Source organism: Akanthomyces muscarius (assembly GCF_028009165.1).
Source record: "Akanthomyces muscarius strain Ve6 chromosome Unknown contig_18, whole genome shotgun sequence".
In the NCBI taxonomy this organism is placed as follows: domain Eukaryota; kingdom Fungi; phylum Ascomycota; class Sordariomycetes; order Hypocreales; family Cordycipitaceae; genus Akanthomyces; species Akanthomyces muscarius.
In genome coordinates this window covers 440,395-458,420 of record NW_026611618.1, presented here as the reverse complement: position 1 = coordinate 458,420, position 18,026 = coordinate 440,395, and the positions used below count along the sequence as shown (strand labels likewise).

General features: G+C 50.7%; 6 protein-coding genes across 6 annotated transcripts; 4 read left to right on the top strand and 2 right to left on the bottom strand.

Annotated features, from left to right (window-relative positions):
- Positions 1–652: 652 nt before the first annotated feature.
- LMH87_008615 (uncharacterized protein) lies at positions 653–1,837 on the top strand (the record flags this gene model as incomplete). The annotated part of the gene is made up of 2 exons (XM_056201812.1): positions 653–1,528; positions 1,607–1,837. The coding sequence occupies 2 exons, from the start codon at positions 653–655 to the stop codon at positions 1,835–1,837; spliced, it is 1,107 nt and encodes a 368-aa protein (XP_056056437.1).
- Positions 1,838–2,254: 417 nt separating this feature from the next.
- On the bottom strand, positions 2,255–4,150 carry LMH87_008614 (uncharacterized protein; the record flags this gene model as incomplete). The annotated part of the gene is made up of 6 exons (XM_056201811.1): positions 2,255–2,402; positions 2,468–2,729; positions 2,793–2,942; positions 2,997–3,530; positions 3,576–3,868; positions 3,924–4,150. The coding sequence occupies 6 exons, from the start codon at positions 4,148–4,150 to the stop codon at positions 2,255–2,257; spliced, it is 1,614 nt and encodes a 537-aa protein (XP_056056436.1).
- Positions 4,151–5,235: 1,085 nt separating this feature from the next.
- Positions 5,236–7,307, top strand: LMH87_008613 (uncharacterized protein; the record flags this gene model as incomplete). Its single annotated transcript, XM_056201810.1, has 2 exons — positions 5,236–5,688; positions 5,778–7,307. 2 exons carry the CDS (start codon positions 5,236–5,238, stop codon positions 7,305–7,307), a joined length of 1,983 nt encoding a protein of 660 aa, XP_056056435.1.
- A 2,303-nt stretch (positions 7,308–9,610) lies between these two features.
- LMH87_008612 (uncharacterized protein) lies at positions 9,611–14,039 on the top strand (the record flags this gene model as incomplete). The annotated part of the gene is made up of 3 exons (XM_056201809.1): positions 9,611–9,805; positions 9,864–12,460; positions 12,641–14,039. 3 exons carry the CDS (start codon positions 9,611–9,613, stop codon positions 14,037–14,039), a joined length of 4,191 nt encoding a protein of 1,396 aa, XP_056056434.1.
- A 569-nt stretch (positions 14,040–14,608) lies between these two features.
- Positions 14,609–15,159, bottom strand: LMH87_008611 (uncharacterized protein; the record flags this gene model as incomplete). Its single annotated transcript, XM_056201807.1, has 5 exons — positions 14,609–14,618; positions 14,680–14,793; positions 14,852–14,856; positions 14,912–15,049; positions 15,100–15,159. The coding sequence occupies 5 exons, from the start codon at positions 15,157–15,159 to the stop codon at positions 14,609–14,611; spliced, it is 327 nt and encodes a 108-aa protein (XP_056056433.1).
- Positions 15,160–16,610: 1,451 nt separating this feature from the next.
- Positions 16,611–17,978, top strand: LMH87_008610 (uncharacterized protein; the record flags this gene model as incomplete). The annotated part of the gene is made up of 1 exon (XM_056201806.1): positions 16,611–17,978. The coding sequence occupies one exon, from the start codon at positions 16,611–16,613 to the stop codon at positions 17,976–17,978; it is 1,368 nt and encodes a 455-aa protein (XP_056056432.1).
- Positions 17,979–18,026: the final 48 nt, after the last annotated feature.

Genomic DNA, 18,026 nt, shown 5'->3' with positions numbered 1-18,026 from the left:
GTAACCCCGCAGGTCTCCAATATTAAGTCTAAATTCTTCTCACAATTTTGAATTGCCGGTTTCTCAAGCTTATTGAGCCTAATTATTGAGTTTCGGCCCGTTGTCATACTCGTAAGCGCTAGTTAAAGGATTGCAATTTGCCCCTTTGCCCCCTTCTATCCGTCGAGTTCTGCATATCCGCTATTGCCGCTCTGACCTTGAAAAAAAATCAGATGCCCGATTTGGAACATGCCGGGTAAATTAATTGGCTTGCTAGGGCTTATAAAAAAATCAGATGCCCGATCAGGAACATGCCGGACAGATTGATTGGCTTGTTGGGGCTTATGATCCCTGCAATCTATAAACACAGTACGGAGCACTACTTCAAACCTCAAGTACCGGTACAAGAACGCATTGTACACAAAAGAGTTTAGCTTAGTACGTAGTCGAGCAGACTAAAGAAACAATTGAATGGCAGTGACCAAGCCAAAGTGCTGTAGGCGAGCTGATTTCTCACTGTAGTGCATGCACAGATGTGCAAGGCCCTACTCTGTCCTACATGCTTCCCATATTGTTCACCTCGATCTCTCACTCTCACTTTTCGACCAAGCAGTGACGATACTGGCGGTTCATCTTCTTTGCACTCATCACTGAGAGCGTTGTCACCCCAATCATGTTGACACCAGCACGCTGCGTGTCTTTGCTGCTAGTCGTGGCCGATGCAGCTCAGGCGGCGAGCCAGCTGTGGCAGCCGAGAATCACCAGATATGACCATCTCGCAGACATTGGATCGAACCATACGCTCATGCGCAGAACTATCGACGAGCTAACTGACCCGTCGCCAATTGATGCTCGCTCCATTGATAAGCGCTACCTCATTCGAACGCTTGATCTCATGCAGCCGTGGCCCAACCACGAGGTCAGGTACTGCTTCGCGACCCCCGAGGATAAGCAGGCACTCTTCTACAATCTTAAAGATGCCATTGACCGTTGGTGGTGGGTCGGACTCGACCAGTCCGTCTACAAGTGGACAGAGGTCGATGATAACGAATGCCAGTCGCACCGGTCGACGCTTCTCTTGGTCAAACGCGGCCGCGACGGCGCCGGACACACCACCACGACCGGCTACATTCCCGCCGACTCTTCCACGGGCAGCGAAGGGCCGGTCATGATATTGGACGACACCGACTGGGGCGGTTATGATAACAAGATCGGCACGTTTGCGCACGAAATCGGCCACGCCTGGGGTCTCTTTCATGAACACCAAAACCCCAACTTTTGGCGCATCGAGGACGGCTTCGTAGACGCCAATTTTGGTACCGTCTTCGGCAATGACAACTTTCACTGCGAGAACCTGGTTGGATACGACACTGCTCTGGCTGCCGCTCAAGCTGATCTCGGACCAGAGGGCGGCAAAGACATTTGCAAAAGCGTCGCCACCGCGGGTCAGTACCACTTTGCCGCGGACGCATTCTTGCCTTGGACGCCTAGCATTGTGTTTGCACCTCCTGGACACAACTTTGCCGATGTCGATTGGACTTCCATCATGGTGCGTACTGATATGTATCCCAGTCTAGTGACTCAAGCGCCAAAATTGAAGGACTAACGAACGCGGCACGAATGACAGATTTACCCCAGTCACACTTCCTCCAGCAACGGCCTGCCCGTCATTACTGCACCCGGCGGTGCCATTATTGTTCAGAATCACTATCCAACCCCGCAGGATGTTACTGGTATTAATCTGGTTTACACCACGCCGATGCAGAATCTGGGACCTTTTCTCAACCAGGCCGGCAACTCTCAGTTCAACTCGTTCCAGTCGCTTTACAAGCAGAGCAGGGGAGAGAAGGGCTGTTAGATTGGATAAAGCAGCTGAAAGTACATAACTATTCGCCCCAAACATTCCCTTATCCGATGTTCATCTCTTGTGTTTATTTAGTACTTGTAGCTAGGCTAGTGTCTCGTGCTATAGCAATCCTTATCCTCATCTCACAAGCCAACATGAGATATGCGTGCACTGTGTAAAGTGTAGAATTAAAGTGTAGAATTAGATGAATGGATAAAGACTCACCCCTACCATGAAAATTGACCAACTGACTAGCTAGTAAGTTTTGCTCCGTGTTCCAATAAAGTTAAAGCTGCTTTCTCTTGGTCCACGTACTAGTCAAGACATGTCAGAAAACGCTTGCACATATCAAAGTCACATAACCGAATGTATCGCAATGATATATGACAACGTATTATATTCAATCAATAAACTAGTGATAGATCTTTATCAACCTCCGTTTATGCCACCTGCAAAGCAGTTGACATTGTAGTCATTGTCTTTGGGGTCTCTAGTTTTGCGCTTTTTGTGGCCAGTGTTACCAAACAGGGCGTCCAATAAAGAACCATCGTCCAAGTCGATGGCCCAGACCATGAGTCTAGATACAGTTGTTAGCACATCTGCAAATAATTTTATTTAGGTCTGGTGGTTTCTCAGACTTACCCGCCAATGCAGTGTTCATTTGCCCATTTCTGTTTCATGCCGAGTGATTTACTGTCATCGAATGATACCCATTGATCTCCGCCGAACGTGACAATTTGGGCAGCTGATGGCTCATCAAGGGTCATTTTGCCACCATTCTTTATGGCTCGGTTGATCTCGCCGGCGGACAAAATACCACCGGTACCTGTGCACTCACCAGGCTTACCAGGTCCGGAGAATGGGCAGCCTGGAGCCGTGCAGCTGGGATCCTTCAAGGTGAAGCCTAAAACGCCAATCGATCAGTATGCCGAAATGAACTATGATTCAAAAAATGGGGGAAACTTACTGCGACCGTAGAATCCAAGGCCCATGGTCACTCGTTCGGGGTTGATGTTGTTTCTCCAAAGTAGCTCCATGGCGAGTTCAATCTCGGTCAAGTTTGTATGGGCCTGGACGCGAGGACCCAACGAGGGAATGTCTCCATCCCATGTACCGTCTGTACGTCGTGTTAGCTTTGAAAGGCATTGTATACAGTAATGTAAGAGCTTACGAATGTCATAGGTCATCATGTTGAACCAGTCAACATGTGGTTCCAAAGCAACGATGTCGAAATGCTGCATGTACCAGTATGACGAAGGGAGGGTAATGGAGAGACCAAAGTCTTTGCCGCTCGCGTTGAGACGGGAACGGAGCTTGGCCATGAAAGCGACCAAGTTCTTGAAATCCTCTGGCTTGCCGCCGCGGTCATCTGCAGCAGGGTACTCCCAGTCAATGTCGACGCCATCAAAGTTGTTGTTGATCAGGAACGTAATGAGCGAGTTGAAAAAGAGTTCTTGGGCAGCAGGTGCTTTAGCAACAAGAGAAAAGGTCGACTGGGTTGGGCCAGGGTCGTTGAAGGCCCAACCGCCAATAGCGATCCAGACTTTGAGGCCAGGATCTCGGCTCTTGAGTCCGGTGACTTCACGGTAGAGAGACCCGGTCTTGTCATCCATGGCATCAATGGTGAACTGGGTTGGGTGGATGAGTGCAAAGGCATAGTTGATATGAGTATAGTATCCAAGGGGGATCTCGCTAGGTTTCATCGCTGGAACCATTAGTAAAGGTGTTTCTCATGGTGGAAGCAACTCACTGTCGCAGGATCGTTGATAGTTCCATCCTTCATAGTATCCAATGATTCTCTTGTTGGCACTTCCAGCTGAAGCACTGCAAGACGGCGAAGTGACTGTCTTGCCACGGCAGAAATCTTGAGTTGTACCGCAGAAACCGAACTCGGAGCAGCACACGTTCAGAGGGCAGGGTCCTGCTTTGGACCATTGCATGCCCCAGCCTGCGTCGCAGTCGCTTTTCCGACCACAGTCTGAAGTGCAGCCGTCGCCACAGAACTTGGGACCCATACCGCAGATTCCTTTGCCCTCCTCATCTCTAAGGTACGTGTTAGGAATTGACTTGACTGGCAATAATACCCATGTCAACTTACAGAGGACCGCAGCAGCCAATGGCACAAGGCTTGTCTTTCGCGCAATGATAGTCGGGGCTGTCTCCGCTAGCAGAAGCCGCAGCCAGAGCATAGCTGCCGTTACTCTTGCGAGTCGTATCCTTGGGAGGCTTCAGCTGGCCGCTGGCAATGGCTTGGTCTATGAAGCTGCTCTCGGCGACAGCTTCAGTAGCCAGCAGGGCAAGCAGTGCAGTCCGAAATATTCTCATCTTGTTACCCGGATCCAAGAAAATGGTAGATGACCGAATTTGTGTAGATGGAAGAGGCAGATGACCGACTACCTTGGGGTTCGCGGTTGCAATATGGTGTAAGCGGTCAATGCGAATGGGGAGTCTTTGGCTTACACGGAACAAAAGATGTCAGTGATTGCTGCCGACCAGAATAAACAAGAGAAAAGAGGAAAAATAACTTGAACAAAGGGGAGAGTCCTGATGGAGGAATCCTTCGTCTCAGTCATTTCCATAATCTCCATGTTTTCCAATGCTTTTTTGTCATTAACCATGACAAAGTCATGCATGTACCTATACATCAATCCAGGTACCTTCCCCAACCCACTTAAGTCCCGCTAGGATTCCGCTAGGCTTCTCGCTAAGTTTCACTGGGCTGCTGGTCGATTTTTTTAGGGCTGGAGCGGCAGTACTCGAGCAGCGCAAATGCAGAACTTGCCTTGGTAGCAGGGGGCAAATTGCCCTTCTTTAGCGCTTACGACTATGACAACGGGCCGAAACTCGATAATTAGGCTCAATGAGTGGCGATTTAAGGTGCCCAACTCCCGGCCTTATACCGTTTTAGACATTCCCGACAAGTTGCCTTCTCACGCGAATTCCCCTGACTCACGCAATCGCGCGCGGCAGTGCCTGCGCTAGTTCACCAAATTTGGCTGACAGGGTCTGTTCGGCTCATCGCTCAGTTTAGCCCTGTAAGCCTCTTTACCTTTTTAGGGTGCAGGCGAGATTGCTGAGAATCCTACCATCAAGATAACGAGAGCCCGTGACTGCTCCTTGGCACGCTTTCCAAGTCGGACCTACACTAAAATCTGACTCGAGATGAAAGTAACGCATCTTGTTTCTTGCAATTAATTTTATCTTATTTTTTATTTACCATCAGCAATCTACAATTATCCGCCCTGGCTTGGGGGCCACTTGGAGATTCGGCACTGCTGTGGAACATTTTGCCGTGAAAGCATTCGACAAATATTGCTAAAGCCATCAAAGTCTCTCCCTTACTCCAACAACACCATTCTCACTTGACAGTTGCAGTCTTTGGCATCGACTTTTTGCACACTACGAAAAGCATGTCGGGGACGACATTCCTCTCTCTTCTGGCCATTGCCCAGCTGGCCCTAGGCCGCAGCCTTTACGTTGCCCAAGTTGATATCAACGACACCGTCGCACAAGCCGTCGAAGTCAACTCGGTACCACGCTCTCTGCTGGAAACTCGAGATGCTGACCCAGCCGATTTTCGCTGGGCCAGGAGATGGGCTGCTGTCGGAGACAGTTACACTGCTGGCATAGGATCTGGCCGTCAGCTTGGTGATATTTTCCACAAAAGAGACGACTGGTACTGCTCTCGCTACGATCTGTCCTATCCGTACTTGGTCAACGGAGCCCTTGGCGCTGCCGTCGAGGATTTCCAATTCCCCGCCTGTTCTGGCGACAGATCAGAGCAGATCTACGAGCAGATTCAGAAGCTAGACGGCACGCTGGACCTCGTCATGATGACCGCTGGAGGAAACGACTTGTGTCTTGTAAGTTCTCATCCTAGCTTTGCCCCCAGTCAATTGGTCCTTTTCATTTTGCAAGTGTTGTGTTTACTAACGTGTCATTCTTGTCTCAGGCCTCGCTACTGAAGACGTGTATTTTCTTGCCTTTTAATGGCGAGTCAAAGTGCCAAAACATCATCGATGTCGCCAAAAAGAACATTGATACCATTCTCAAGCCCAACATCCGGCAATTGCTGACTGCTCTCAACGACAAGATGAACAAGAAGAGCGTTGTAGTCTACAACGGATACGCCCAATTCTTCAACACGGAGAATGACGCGTGCGAAAAGGACCAAAACTGGCTTCTCGCCGGACGATGGTTCAGCAAGGGTCTCACGCTTAACAAGGATCGCCGTACCAAGTTCAACGAGCTTGTGATGGGTATCAACGATGCCATCCGAGATGTCGTTGAAGAATTCCGCAAAAAGGACCTCAACTACAAGATCGACATGGCCGACTGGGATCTCTGGCCGCAAAAGGGCGTCAAGGGCCAATTCTGCGATCCATCCTCGTCTGGTCACTATCCTGACGACAAGCAAAAAGATTTGCAGTTCTTCAAGCAGGACACCTACGTCGCACCGCTGATCCATGACGAGTTGAGGAAGCGCGACCCTGCCGCTCTGGAGAAAGAAGAAGAAGAATTCCAAGCTTTTGTCGCCAGTCTGAACAAGGACAACATCTACGACTCGCTCCTTTACAAATCCTCCAACAAGCGTGCCGAGGTCCTGCACAAGCTCGACCCCCGTGCACCAGCTCCACCAAGCTGCCCCGGCGATGGCAATTTCGACGTCACCCTCGGCCTGGGTCTTCCCGACACTTTTGGCAAGCTGTTTCATCCAAACGAGCTCGGCCACAAGTCCATTGCATCGTTTGCCATGTCCACGGCCATGGACATCCGCGCCGAGGTTCTGGGAGTCTCGGCGCCGGCATGCCAAAAGACGGACAACTTCAACTGCTACCAAAAGCAGGGCCGCAAAGCGTACGCCGGTGTCGATCGCATGAATGAAAACTATAAAGATTTCTGCGACAGCGTCAAGGCCCCAGAAAACGAGCAAGGGTGGCACTTTACGAAGAAGTACCACGAGGGTACCCCCGACGAGCACGACATGACCGTGTCGCTCGGAAAGGCCAAAGACTTCAACAAGGACGAGTGCATCGACAGCATGAGTCGCATCATCAACGGCTGCGACGGCAACGACGACAAGAACCCCATGGACTGGAAGTTTGGCGGCAAATGGGTTCGTGGCGAGTACACCTACGAAGTCGCCCCCAAGCGCGACAACCGGCCCTGGCCCCCTGTCCAAAAGACGGACGGCACCTGCGAAGGCTGGTACAAGGTGTTCTTTGGCACCTACACCGTCGAGGGCGCCGGTTGGGCTACCTGGGACTATGGTCAGGACACCTTGCTCAAGTCGCTGCGTGGCTGCATGGGCAGCGGCATCACCAAGTGGAAGTTTGACTACTACGATTCGCCATCAGACAACGGCATGGAGTGGAAGGCGACCTTCCACACGCCGATTTGGGTTCGTGCGAGATGCATGAAGAATGACAAGGTGCAACGAGCATCAGGTGGTCACACCGACGGCTGCAAAGGAAACGATTAAAGCAATCCTCTTCTCTTTTGTTGATATTTCATCTAAATCTAAAAACGATCAGTGTGTAAATAAATGACGTATTTCCCAAGTTGTGCAAGTTTCATTTAGTCGCGACGAGATCTCAGTGTGTTGTTTTGAAGGAATAAGCCACGGTGAGATAAAGGTTTTATTCTTGTCACACAGGCCCTGAAAGATTTACGATATGATGCGCAGAGGCTCATCAAGACTCTGTCACTTTGGGTGGCGCCGTGTCTGGGCCGTATTGAGTGCATGGTGTGCAATCTCGACCCGGTGTCCTTGTTGGGGCGAATCACGCGTCGGCAACCCCGGGTGCCTACCTTTGCGTGGACATAGGATCCATACGACCTTGCTTGATTGAAAGCATCCATCTGGATGTGCAGAGGCTTAAGTCTCAGTTTGGCACACTTCTAATGTTATTAAATACTGTAACCTCGATGAACAAGGTACTTGGGTTCTGTGGAAAATGCTGCAGGGTAGCAGTACTAACACAATCAAGCGGCACTGTGGGCTAACATCTTGGCAACTTATAGAGAAATAACTTCATCTAGATTAGACGAGTGTACCTCGGAGTTTTCACTCCAAATAGACTTAGATTGACCATCTATGCCACATCTACCGAGAAGGGAAAGACACTATTTGTATAAACTAGTAGTGCCTTGCCGACCTTAGGAAACGGGGCGTACGTACTGCGAGCTTCAGCTTAAGGGGTATGCCCAACTAGCAATTAAGAAAAGCCCATCTTATATTGCCTTTGTCTAGTTCTTACTACTGTTCACATTGCGACTCTTTTCTACTTGAGGGCTGGGAAATGCGCCAGCACGCCGAACCACGGCATGTCAATGTTCGACTCGCGCGACTTTGATGCCAAGCGGGCTTCGGTCCCGCCAACGAGTTTGTGCGGAAGCTGCCTGATAAGAAGCCGAGAGAGGCTCTAGGCATTTGTCTGTTGATATCGCGGCATAGCTTGTCTTGCGTTAGGTGTGTTTGGAGCTAATAACGAGTTGGGGACTAAACGAATAAGTGGACAAGGAGAAAGCCGCCATCGGCCCCGAATAACGTGCTAAGTGTGGCCACAGGCAAAATAAGCACCTACGAACCGCCTATTCGCCGCTCATGAGCATGCTCTAACTTCCGTTCCTAAGACACTACTGGCATCTGAGCCGTCAGTTGCACTGCCAGTGTAGAACGCCATGGGATTCCCGCTATTTAATGGTGCAAGCTTTGCTACAACGATGGAGTCAAATTAGTCGGAAGAACGACACTGGCAGACGTAGAGCTAGCAGGTAGGCAGGCGGACTATAGAAAGCGGCGCGGCAAAGGTGTAGCTGCTTAAAAGCCGACGAAGAGCGCAACTGTGAAAATAGGTTATTGTATGGCTCGTGATGCGTTGCAGGTTGCTAGTATATAGTTTTGCTACCGGGGAAGCCAGCCGTGGTACAGGTGCGGGGAAGAGGGCTCACTCGGACTCTTGAATAATGCAGCGCGAGACCGCTAGTTTGTCCTTGTTGGAGACCCTCGAACTGTTTCATTGGCCTTCTGACTGGTAGTGCATGCACCTACAGGAAGGGCGCGTAGCGGCGACCGCCCCCTCCCCAATGACCTTTCTTTAACGAGGTACTTTTGCCCGAGGCCCACGAATGCATCTGCACTAGGCCCGGCAGGGAAGGAGCCGCTGCCCGGCGGCGGCTCTCCATGAGATCGCGGCCGCCCCAGGAACCCTCAGCCCGTTGTTATCCAACGCGGCGACGGCGACGGGTCGCGAGCCATCTGCCTCAGCTTGGAACACGGTGGCAGGTACGTCTATGTTGCTTAATGTAGGGAAGCCCTGATGTGAATGGAATTGATAGATGCGCTCTGTTCTTTTGCAACGACGTAGCAGCATTGCTTGCCCCAGCTTCGCCTGGACGCCGTCACTTGCAGGGGCCAGAGCCTTCTTCCCCGCAGTAGTCACAGTGCGTCGCAACCTACATGCAATTGATGTTTGATGTAACCCGTCTGGGTGTGTGTGGTGGGCCGGAAATCAGCTAGTTGTGCTCCGCGATTGCTGGCGATTGCTGGCAAGGCGGAGACGGGCTTAGTTGGTTGGCAACCACCGTTCCGCAGATTTCCTGTTAATGTGACTGCCCCCGACGACGGCTAGGCTCACTCTTACAAATGTTGGCTCCCCCGAAGCTCCACGTTTTACGTCTTCTCGTTCCTCTTCCCGTTCCTGCACTTGTGCGGCTCATCGTTCTGTCATTGCACCGATTTTCTCTCGCGTCGCAGGCATTCGTAGCCTAAAGACAGTCAAGATGCCCAGGCTTGCAGCGGACGGCCACTTCTGGGACCCTGTCCTAAAGATCTTCGACTTCAGTCTTTTGTTCGAAGAGACCATTTTTCAACTTATCCCTTCATGCTTTGCCATCCTTGTTTCCCTCATCTTCATCACTCATCACCAACATGAGCCCGTCTACGTCCGTTCAAGTCCTCTGTTGTGGGCCAAAGTTGTGAGTTGCTCAACCAACGCAATATGTGCGGCTTCTAACCATCACTTCCCAATCCCAGGTGGTGTCAAGCATCCTCGCTGGGTGCCAGGCTAACAGTCTTGCCGTGCACGCTCAGTTGCCCCATTGTCGAACCGAGATTACATACGCTGCATCGTCGCTCGAACTTGTTGCTGCCGTCGCTCTCTGCATGATGATACATATGGAACACAAGCATGCAATTCGCTCATCCGCTTTCTTGGCCCTTTATCTCTTCTTCACGGTTTGCGCCGATGCAGTAAAAAGCCGTTCGTATTTTCTTCGTTCTGGAATGGAGACTCTTGGCGCGCTTGCCGCCACCACTGCTTCTCTTCGCGCTTGTCTTATTGTTCTCGAGGAGGTATCCAAAAAGCCGCTGCTACTCGACGATGACGTGCGTGCAGGTTCTGGACCTGAGGCTACAAGTGGCTATTTTCAACGGGCGTTCTTTATCTACTTACACCCAATGCTCATGACCGGCTTCCGGCAGAACTTGGCCCTTCAGGACATGGGCAAGCTTGGTATTCAATTCTCCTCCAAGGCCTTGCATCTGCGCTTGAAGAAGGCTTTTGACCGAACTAAAGCCTCCAAGTCTCGATGTAGTCTGGTTTGCGCTTGTATTTGGACTTGGAAATGGGAGCTCTTCCTGATGACAATCCCACGTTTTGCCAATATCGGTGCATGCTACGCACAACCTTTTCTTCTAAGGCTCGTGATTGACTCAGCTGAGGCGGATGGCAACGAAGAAGGCGACCAAATAACAACCGCGATGAGGGTTGGCACAATTGCCGCGACGTTTCTTATCTTTATGGTGCAAGCTATGACAACATCTGCGTCAAGACATTTCGCTAATGGATTCGTTACCCAAGTTCGTGGCGGTCTTGTTGCTGAGATGATGGATAAAACCCATAATCTGAACGAAAAGGATGCCAAGAACCCTTCAGTGTTGACGCACACAAGCTCGGATATTGAGTCTATTGCTATGGGCCTTGCGAGCTGTGTCGATATTCCCATGACATTCATTGAACTCGGCTTTGGAGTATATTTGCTCTCGAGGTTCATCGAACAGTCATGCTTCTTCGTTCTGTTACCTGTTATGGGCTCTTCTCTTTTCTCCTTCCTGTTAGGCTTGGTAACAGGACCTCTTATGGCCGCATGGAACAAGAGCATTGAGGTCAGGATTTCCAAGACATCGCAAGTTCTTCGTCAGCTTCCAGAGATCAAAATGATGGGCTTAGGGCCTATTATGCGGGACAAGATTCATAATCTTCGGGTTGAAGAAATGTGCACATCGAGACCATACCGATTCTGGATGGCGATCCTCAATATGACAACATCATTGACCGATGTTGGTACCCCAGTTATCGTCATGGCTGCCGCATATTTTTGGAAAGGTTTCGGCCACAGGATGTCTGCAAGCCAGGTTTTCCCTACGCTCGCAATCGTCAGCCTTATTCAAAACCCGACGGTGAAGTCTTTGCAGGTATACACAGAGCTCACAGGCATGGTCGCATGCTTTGATAGGGTCCAAAAGTTCTTAGAACTTCCAGAGCGAAAGGATTCTCGCGTGAAACGGGACCCTTCTGCACCGCCTGAGAGCTATGAGCTTGTACCTACACACTACGACCCGACGGAAATGAGGCCCTGGCCGGTAGCCCGAAGTGCTGGCGGCATTATTCAGTTTTCAAATGCCAGCTTTGGAGCATTTGGTTTGGACAACCCTCTTCTCACCGAAGTGAAGTTTGCTCTTTTTCGGGGCTCCGTTACCGGCGTTCTTGGTAACACTGGCTGTGGCAAATCGACGTTCCTCAAAAGCATTCTGGGTGAGACCAAGAACTCAAACGGTTTCGTGTATACGGATCAGGTCACTATTGCATACTGCAGCGCCAACATTTGGCTGAAAGATACGACTATTCGCGATAACATCATTGGTTGTTTGCCGTTTGATCCAGTGCGTTATGACTTGGCTATTCGAAGCTGTCAACTGGAGCAGGACTTGTCCCGACTACCTGGACGTGACAACTATATCGTTGGTACGGACGGTGCCAGTCTAAGCGGTGGGCAGCGGCAGAGAGTGGCCTTAGCCAGGGCAGTCTTTGCTCATTGTGAGATTACTATCATCGACGGCTGCTTTGGTTCACTTGATCGGGAGACCGCTGTAGCAATCTTGTACGATCTCTGTGGCGAAAATGGTGTCCTGAGGTCTGCAGGCTCAACAGTCTTGCTGGCTACATACTTGCCAGAAAGTCTGCATGTCATCGACCAGATGATTACCGTTGATGACGAAGGCCACGTCATGCTGGATGAAGAGTTTGCCTCTGACGCCAGCCATGCACGACTCATGACGCGCCTCCTCAGTGGTGTAACGAGTAATATGCCCCAAGAGGTCGAAGATAAGGAGAGCGCTTCAATCAACAGATCTTGGCCCTCGAGCTCCCCGTCCGGTTCTTTCAAAGATGGTGGCTTAAGGTCGCAAGGCGGCTGGCGGTTATACATGCTGTTTATCAACAGTGTGGGGAAGCTTAGATTTACATCTCTCAATCTTCTTGCCTTTATAATGGCTGCTTCGGAACTCATCCCTGAAATCTATCTACGAATCTGGACCGACTTGGCCCCTGAGGATGGGTCTTGGTTTGGCTGGTACGCGTTTATGGCTGTTTCTGCTTCTGCAATTACTGGGTTGACGTACTGGGTACTTTACACAGTAGTGGCCGTACGTGCAGCGATAGACTTGCACGAGCAGATGTTAGATGCAACAATGCGTGCAACACTAGCATTTCAGACAAGCACAAAGACCGGAAATCTCCTTAACCGATTCAGTCAGGACGCCAATCTTTTCGCGAAGGTTTTACCGTTCTACTTCTACCGCACAATGTACATGTTGTACTCGGTGTTGATACTTATCGGCATCATTCTATCAAGCGCCACATACATGTGTGCGTTGCTTCCGGTCATTTTCCTTTCCATATACTTCATACAGCGCTTCTATCTACGCACTTCAAGGCAGATGCGACATTTAGATCTGGAAGAAAAGGCGCCGCTTTACACCTATCTAAACGAGACTGCAGCCGGTGTGTCATACATCCAAGCTTTCGGGTGGGTGGAGAAGAACTTGGAGAAGGGTTATCAGCTTCTTGATAACTCTCAACAGCCTTACTATCTCATGCTCTGTATTCAACAGTGGCTAGGGCTTGTCTTAGGCATTCTCACAACTATAATTGCGGTGACTTTGGTATCCATTGTCCTCTTTTCCAAGAACGGAACATCGCCGTCAGCTGTTGGGCTTTCTTTTCTTAGCCTTCTCAATATACAGCGAACTCTTGTATGCTTGATTGAGGCTTGGACAGGGTCCGAGACTTCTGTAGCCTGTCTTGCTCGTCTGAAAGAGTTCAAAGAGACTACCCCTCAGGAACCACGCCCCGCTTCACCAGAACAGCTGCCGTCGTCTTGGCCGTCTGAGGGATCTGTAGAGCTTACGGGCGTCTCATCGTGGTACAAGCCTGCAGTGGATATGCCGCCCATTGTGAGGGATGCTTCGCTATTGGTTGACGGCGGCGAGAAGATCGGTCTTTTTGGCCGCACCGGCAGTGGCAAGAGCTCTTTGCTACTGACATTGCTTGGACTTCTTTCATATGAAGGCATAGTGGAGATTGACGGCGTGGATATTGCAAACATCGACCCGGATGCTCTGCGAGCACACATGATTACCATCACACAACATCCGATTCAGTTTGATGACACCATACGAGCGAACCTGTTGCCTTTCGAGATGAATAGTAACAGAGGCAAGATCACTGATGAGCAGAAAATACAACGCGATGCTAAGGATGCCATTCTTATTGGGTTGCTGGATCGATTCCGTTTATGGAGCAAGGTGCGAGACAGAGGTGGTCTTGACGCGATGTTGACGGATGTTGGGTATTCAAAGGGAGAGATTCAGCTGCTGTCCATAGCGCGAGCCATTGTGCGTCGTCGGGATACTGGTAGCAATCTTGTTCTCGTCGATGAAGCAACTAGTAACCTAGACCCCGAACGAGACGCGGAGACACAGGCAATCATGGACGAAGCATTCGCGGGGTGCACTGTTTTCACAGTTGCCCATCGACTCGAAACGATCCAAAACGTCGACTGCAAGATTGAGATGGCGGAAGGAACACTGACGCAATCTATTCACTCAAGACGTGCAATTCAACGAGCAAGCCGTTCTTCAAGCAATTGAGTCGGCGGGGAGTAACGCAGCCAGTGTGGATGTCGATGTTAGGTTATTATACTTTCATAAAATTGCTAAAATACTTCTTGAGATAACGAAAATTCTTATTCTTAGTTTTATTATTATATTTATCACTTAATAAGCTATATTGAAGCCTAGTAGCTACCCTACCTCACACTTTTAAACGCAGGTAAACTCGTGCTACTGTACGGAAACGCTAGTTGTTAGTAAGTAGAAGGATCTTGTAGATTCTACATATAGACACCCATATGCCAATTTTGACTTGAAACCGTCACCCCGGCGGCTCGTTTCGCGAGGAAAAGCCGCTCGAGTGGCATGTTTGTTTTCAGCAGGTGCAGCCTCACCACAACAGACAAGGGGGCATAATTTCACTGCCAAAGACCAACCTTGTGCTGCAAAGGTCGACTCGGACTCGGCATCTAGCATGTCTGCAGCTTCGCTGGCCACGGCTTGGTCGAAACCTACTCCGCTTGCGAGCTGCCCGCCCCCCCAGAATGTCGCGCCAAGGACCCTTCCTACTGCCGGTGTAGTTGCTAGCATAATACTGGCTTGTTTCGCTATTTTAACCTGAAGAGTTGGATATTGAGTACGAAAGTGCTTTGTTAGAGCCTATTGAAGTTATACCGACATAGAAATCCAGCCCTCTGCGCCGTGAGAGACGTCGCCCACTAAGTAGCGTGCATCCTGTGCCTCTAGTAAATGGACCTCGGCGGTTGAACGCCACTGAACGAAAGTCATACCACTGTTAGTTTAACAGTCAGTCATGCGAGCTTGTGGGTCAGACGAGGAGATTGTCGCACACTTTCTTGAATATCACATCATGATTCTTCAATATACGGAGATACCATAAGGAAACCTACCTTTCTACCCGAGTGGAAAAGAATTTGTGCGCGCACATAGCTGCCCGACAAGCCCTGATAGGGAAATTGCAAGCGGGGAGTAGTAATGAGCTCCGAGGTCTTTCGGTCGTCGGATGCACGCTGCGTTGTCACGTGAAGCTATTGAGAGGGATCCAAGCCTTTGACGCACCAGCAGTTGGGTTACCTACCGCAAAGCTTCTAAACGTCTTGAGGGCGGAGTTATGGGGCTGTCGGATATATTTATGCATCGGAGATAAATAAATAGACTTTCCGGTTTGCAACCCCGTGTTTGCCAATAGGGAAATGATAAATGCTAGTGCCATACCCTACATCACACAGGGCTGCGGCAAAAAATTGCGCTACGGAATATAATTTATCATATAATTCTCAGCCGCAAGCACCTCACCCGTTTATAGATCCTTGCAAGTTTCGAGATGGGTCAAAGTTTTAAATTCAGCCATAAGCAAATTTTAGGCGATATAGCAAAGAACTTAGGGCAGCTTAGTTCAGTGCGACTTCCATATGTCAGTAGCGATAGAGAATGTGCCACAGAAGTTGCAAGTAGTGTCACGGAAGAGTCGGTGCCAAGAACTTCCCGATGGCACCCGAACAGTGTACAGAAACACGACGTCGAACATGTTACCCCCAGGACATTGACAACGAGTGCGACGGTGCTGATGGCTTAATAACACAGTCGAATTATAGGACCGAGGCAAATATATGGCGGTGATTGCCGTAAAAGGTTCTAATATTGCGAGGGTGCAGTTGACCAATCGCCTCAAAAGCTTTCTGCTCGTCGCTCTATACAGGCAACAACTATAACTTGGCCCACTGTTAATTGCTCCTTCTAAGATGTAGTTTTAGCTGCTCGGGTCGGTTCTACCATCCGAGAGATTGATGAGGATGTGGCCCAACGTCCTGCCTCTTATCGTTCAACTAGTAACCTAGTAGGCGCAGTCTCCCAGAAAAGCACAAGAAGTTATGACCCAAGATGATCAAGAGCGAAGCTAGAAGCCCAATCGCGCAAACAACCATTCTGCAAAGCACGCACTCCATTTTGAATGGAGCGCGAGCCGGCCCTTGGTCTGCACCTCGTACAGTAGGTTCGGTGACAACGGTGACTCTGGCTCGCTAGCATCAAACCAAGACAAAGAGGCTGTTGTCAACTGCCGTGCGGTCACTTGGCGGTAGCTCGCCATTGCAAATGGCTCAGGGCATCGTCGTATGCCGACGCTCCTCAACCTCCACTCAGCCGTCCTCCCCGCATTTCGCTCAAAGAAGCTTTCGCTGGCCGGCCAAGGCGGTCCATGTGGCTTGGGAGATTGGACCGCTTTGCTCGTTCCTCCTTGTCAGACCCCATCGTGTGTCTGTGCGTGCCCGAAATCCGGAGAACAACGGTGAGATTTCACAAGCGAGGTTTCTAGCGGAGTTGCTTCTGCTGCTGATAACTGTAGGAAGAGCTTCGCATCCTGTAGGTCCACCTTGGAGCAAGTGCCTGTACCTCTAGGAAAATGAATCCTCGCAAGACTAGCTACAAGAGTGTCTAGCCAGCAATAGCACCTTGCTCACATTATTACTTAATAACCTGCTACTCCCCTTTCGAAAATGGTTTGGTAGTTGTTGCCACACGGTAGATCCAAAAGCTTCTACAGAGGCGCTCTCTTCCAGTTGTTGCATTGAGTATCAAGCCTTGATCACCATGAGGTCCCTTTCGCTATTTGCTGCGCTGCTTCCACTGGTGTCCGCTCTCCGCATTGAGAAGCGTCTCACCACCCCGGCCAACGACCCGTTTTATACCCCTCCCGCTGGCTTCGAGTCGTCTGAACCCGGCACTGTGCTGCGTGAGAGGTCTATTTTGAGTTCTTTCTTCGGCCTGATCCCCGACCCTGTTGATGCGCGTCAGCTGCTCTACCGCACTGCCGCTATTGACGGCTCTCCTATCGTCACCGTCACTACCATCTTTAAGCCGCTTTTCGCCAGGACCGACCGCTTCATCTCCTTCAACACAGCGTACGACTCATCCGCCTCCATCTGCAATCCAAGCTATAACTACCGATTAGGCGCCATTCAGACGGACCTCATCTCGTCAGCCGAGTTCCTTATCATCCAGGCCTATCTACTCTCTGGCTACACCGTCACCTCGGCCGATTATGAGGGCCCCGACGCTGCTTTTTCGGCTGGTCGTCTCTCTGGTATGGCCGCCCTCGATAGTATGCGCGCCGTGGTCAACTATGGTTCTAGAATTGGCCTTCATGAGAACCCCATGATTGTTAATGCTGGCTATTCGGGTGGCGCTATCGCCGGCGGTTGGGCGGCCTCTCTTCACTCTACCTACGCCCCTGAGCTCAACATCAGAGGCTGGGTCCTTGGCGGCACTCCCGCCAACTTGACTGATGTCCTTCTCTATGTCGACGGCACCGTTTCTAGTGGTTTACTCCCCGGCGCTATTGCTGGCCTCATCAAGCCCTCAGCCTACGGCAAGCAACTCCAGCCGCTCATAGACGACATTATCACCGAGCACGGCAAGGAGATCCTCGCGTCCGGCAACGACCAGTGCGTCATCACGAACGTCATAAACTTCGCGGGTCAGTCTATTTTCGACACCAAAATTCAGAGCCTTGGCAAGAGCCTTCTATATCAGCCTGATTTGGCCGCCGTTTTTTCGGACACCACTATGGGAACCAAGAAAGAGGAGACTCCTACGGCGCCCGTTATGCTCTACCATGCGCAGGACGACGAGGTGATCCCATACGCCCCCGGTGCGGCCCTGGCTAAGCGCTGGTGCGACTACGGCGGCGATGTGCGCTTCACTAACTACGCCGCCGGTGGCCACATTACTACCGAGGTTGTCGCTCTTGTTGACGCGCTCAAGTTTACCAATGACGCCTTCAACGGTTTGGTACCGGGCGGGTGTACCAGCAATTCAGTCCTCACGGACAAGCTGAACCCTCTCGCGCTGGGCCTCAGCCTCGAACCAGTTCTCGCCCAGCTAGCGGGAGTTCTTCTGGTCCTCGGCAAGAAGGATGCCAACTGGATCGAGAGCATATCCAACGGCAAGGCACTATAAGCATCGCCATTGGTGTTATGGGCACCTGAAGCTGCACGGAGCCCGATA